Raw genomic sequence first — 4,095 nt, 5'->3', positions numbered from 1 at the left:
CAAGATAACAAGGGGACTATGAAGCATCAAGCCCATGATTACACAGGGATGGTTGTGTGGGCAAGCAAAACTGTGTGTGTGTGTGTGTGTGTGTGTGTGTGTACATCATAGACAAGGGCAGACGGGACCTTCAAACGTCTCCTTGGAGCCCCAAGCCTCTCTCTGCACGCACAGCCCTCCCAGCTATGTAAACATGCCCCAGCAATTCTGGCACCTCCGTGACTGAGTGACTTGGATGGCCACGTGCACCACCTACGGGGCTACCTGAGTGATGAATGTCTCTGGGATGTGTCTGTCAGTTGAGCACGTGTGTTATGGCTCCTCCCAAATGCTAAAGTTTAAAAGGTTCTCTGGCCAGACACTACTCAGTCCACTGTCGAGCAGGTGACCTGTTCTGGTTGGAGAACTGAGAGAATCTTCCAGTGGAGCCAGGGTCTGGTAAGTTTCTGAGGAGGTCTGAGGAAGGAGGCTGGGAATACTTGAAGGCAGGAGGAGCAGAAGAGGCAAAACGTGGTTAGCAGGTGGCTGTGGAAGAACTCTGGCAACCACCTTGAGTTGCTCATGTTACAAAAGGGATACTGAGCTTAAGTATCTTAGTGCCGATCTCTGGGGGTGTTCATAAGGACATGAAATGGGCAGGGGTGTGACATAGCCAAGCTGTAGAAGAAGTGCTCCTTGGATTCATATTGCTTGTGCCCATACGCTGCAACAGAGAGGGCATTGCTAGTCTCTGCACAACCCTGCTTTTCTCTGTTGTTGTGGAAGATGAGAGGTAGAAGCCATGGAAAAGGACTGGACTTGTGCTTCTGATGTCTACTGATGCATTCGCTCTAAGGAGGTAGAGCTCTGTCTTGGGTATTTATGCATTGCTAGTAATCACCAGGGTGATTACTGGAAGACCTACCTATGGCCCAAGTAAGACGGGGGAGAAGAGTGATAAAGATCGTGGGGCTGTGTTACACAGAGAGAAATGGTCACTGCATCCTCTGTCTTTTCCCTTGCCGGGAATTTGAGTGGTCCTTAACCCAATCACGACAGTGGAAGGCCACGGATTCTATGCAAGGATGGCTGCTCCAGGTTCGCGACACTCCAAGCACCTGTCGCAGGCACTCTAGCTTCATTGCTTCAGCTCTCTCCCCTGCCTTGTTCTCCTAGGCATCGGCACACGTGAGCCAGCTCTCTGAGCCCAGTCTGCAGGTGTCAAGTTCCACGGATAGAAATAAGCAGCTTGTTTGCAACTCAAAGAATTTCTTTCTTCCAGGTCCGCAGTGACGAGCTCCACCATGTCCCAGCAGAGCTCCGCTTCCGCCAAAGGCTTTTCCAAGGGGTCATCGCAGGGCCCGACGCCCTGCCCCGCGCCCACCCCTGCGCCCTCCTCCTCCTCTTCTCCGTGCTGCGGCGGCTGCTGCGGCTCCGGCTCTGACGGCGGCTGCTGTGGCGGTGGCTGCTGTGGCGACACCGGCTGTTGCGGCTCCAGCTCCACCGGCTGCTGCTGCTTCCCAAGGAGGCGTCGCCGGCAGCGCAGCGGTTGCTGTTCCTGCTGCGGCGGCAGTCAGAGTTCCCAGCGCTCGGGCATCCAGAGCTCCGGCTGCTGCTCTGGCGGCTGTTGAGCCCTCCCTTCGCCCCCGAAGAGCTGTTCCAGAGCCGCCCCGTTGGCCCGCCTGCCTGTTGCTCCCCACCACGCATCTTCCCCCTAGTACCTACAACTCCCAGGCGGGGTGCTGGGCTTCGGAGTAGTTTGCCTCCAGGCATGAAGTTAATTGCACTTTGAAGTTTGGAGGCCCACCCTGTTCTCAGCCCCACCAAGCTCCCTATGTGATTTTTCTCTTGGGGATCTAAGAGCCATGGGTGGGACATAGGGCCCTCCTGCCTGCAGGGGCTAGCACCCAGCAGGTGCTCAATCAATGCCTATTGATGTGATTGTTCTCTGAAGACTCACAATAAAGCTTCTACCTCCTGAGAACTCCTTTCACCACTGATTTCTTCCTTCTTGTGTTTATCAATTGTGTCTGATGACCTCTGCTCTCTTTAAATCCCCATAGTCCGGGAAAGCTATGACAACAGCCATCACAAAGGGAGGACACTTAGCATTCTAAGGACTTTATTGGAGTGTTATCTGATTGGGGTGGGGGGGAGCGGCTCTTAGAGCCATTTTACAAAAGGCATACTGAGTTTAAGTAACTTACAGAAGTCATCCAGCAGGTGTGCAATGAAAACAGGCAGCTGAGGCCAGGGCTTAAGCTTCTACCTGCTGGGCTTGCCTCACCCTCCTACACACCAGGCCCAGGCTACTGTGTGACATAGAGTTGGATCCCAAAGTCTTGGAGACTTTGGAAGTGGAATCAGAGCAGCTGAGGCTTTCTGGGGGTATGGGACGAGGCGGGAATCGCTGACCCACTGCTTTGCCTGCTGGGTGAGGCAACTGTTCCCAAGCCGGGTCTTTCTGCAGCCGGGGGATGCCCTCTGCCGGTCTCCTGAGAGTCTCAGTCTTCACAGCTGCTGGCTGTGGCAGCCATGGCAGGATCATCCCAAATGGGTCAGAAACCCAGTGTCTGAACTTGGGTTGCACTCATTCATTTTGGAGAAGGAGAGGCCAGGAGGACTGACTCCGCTGTGTGGTGTTTGTGAGGCTCAGAATGGAAGAGGCACTAGCAGTAACTGCAACTAACTCAGGCAGAAAGCCAGGCAGTTTACCTAGATTATTTTAGATGTTAGAGTCATGCCAAATTCAGACTCTATGCATTTCCCCGTTAAGATGTGAAGAAACTGGAGTTCAGAGAGATTCTGTCACTTGACCAGCCACAAAGCTCATGCATGGTTAAGGTCTCCCCACAGTGAATGAGGGAGATGAAGCTTCAATATCCAGGCTGTCACACTCAGTGTCACGCTCTGCCACCTTGGAACTCACCACTCCTCAGGGGAAGAGACACCCTGACCTCTGCAGACACACCCAGGCTTTCAGAAAATTGCAGCTTGGCCTTTTGGCCAAGGGACCCAATGACTGGGGAGCTCTGCCACAGCATCCACCCAGGAGCTGACTGCTGAGGGCGTTTGCTTCCAGGTGAGGTCACAGATGTTCCCTTGAGTCACCATGAGTGTTTCAAATGGAGGCTAAATGAACCCCCCAGATGAAGGCAGGCAGGGCAAGCCTGCTCTGTGTAGGCGGGGGCCCTTGGTTGAGAGTCTATCATGCCCAGTGGGCGGCGACTTGCGGAAGTTGTTTACAAACAGATGATATCACTCTTAGTCCTGCCTCTCCTATTCCAGTGATGTGTGTTGAGGCAACAACCCCAAGTAGGAAGTGAGGCAGGAAGGCAGGACTGCTTAACTCAGAACAGACAGACTGGAGAGCCAATCTGATGGTGAAGGACAATCCTTCAGCAGGCAGCTGAGACCCAAGGTTGGGGAAAGAAATGAAGTGACTCACTGAAAACGTGCAAACCTGAGTGGGAGTTCACGTCTTTGTCATCAGACACGTGGGTATCTACTCCATGGTTGATCGTGAGGAAGATGGGACTGGCAGGCCCCCATAGCACTGAAACCCAGCAGCAGAGAGTAGAAAAGCATGTGATTATATGATTTCCACCTTCTCAGAAGCCCAAGGCTACAATATTTAAGAGACAGTTCCAGCAAACTTGACCCCACTAGACATTAAAAATGTAGCTTGGAATGCCAACTGGTTGGCACGCAGATGTGCAGGTGAGCTGGAACCTATACTGTGAACTTGGCATTATTACATTGGAACCTCCCAACTGTTCCACAAGGCAAGGTCTCATGCTTTGCTGATAAAAACTAAAGCATAGTATTGTTAGGAATGTGTTCCAAGATTGTGTGCTTGCAATTGATAATATGCAGTTTGGACTGATGTTTTTGACATAACATCAGCATTCTAAACACTGGGATATACTATGCATTTCTGAGGAGTGGAGTATTGCCAACTATGGACAGTGGGAAAAGAAAGGGGACCTCAGGGGGGTGATGGTGGTATTGAAAGACACCGAGGGAGGAGGGGATGTGTTGTAGTACAACAGGTTAAGACTACAATGCTGGCTTCTCATTTGAGCCCCAGTTCAAGCCCTGGGTCCTTCACTTCCA

The 4,095-nt window shown here is 52.3% G+C and overlaps 1 protein-coding gene across 1 annotated transcript; it reads left to right on the top strand.

Annotated features, from left to right (window-relative positions):
- The first annotated feature begins 1,283 nt into the window (after positions 1-1,283).
- On the top strand, positions 1,284-1,610 carry LOC105942067 (cysteine-rich C-terminal protein 1). Its single transcript, XM_012928177.2, has one exon. The coding sequence runs from the start codon at positions 1,284-1,286 to the stop codon at positions 1,608-1,610; it is 327 nt and encodes a 108-aa protein (XP_012783631.1).
- The last annotated feature ends 2,485 nt before the right edge of the window (positions 1,611-4,095 follow it).

Source organism: Ochotona princeps, chromosome 2 (assembly GCF_030435755.1).
Source record: "Ochotona princeps isolate mOchPri1 chromosome 2, mOchPri1.hap1, whole genome shotgun sequence".
Classification (NCBI taxonomy): Eukaryota; Metazoa; Chordata; class Mammalia; order Lagomorpha; family Ochotonidae; genus Ochotona; species Ochotona princeps.
This window is presented reverse-complemented; position numbering and strand designations above follow the sequence as displayed.

Coding starts and splice junctions, on each gene's coding strand:
- LOC105942067 (XM_012928177.2), top strand. CDS start 1,284: ATGTCCCAGCAGAGCTCCGCTTCCGCCAAAGGCTTTTCCAAGGGGTCA.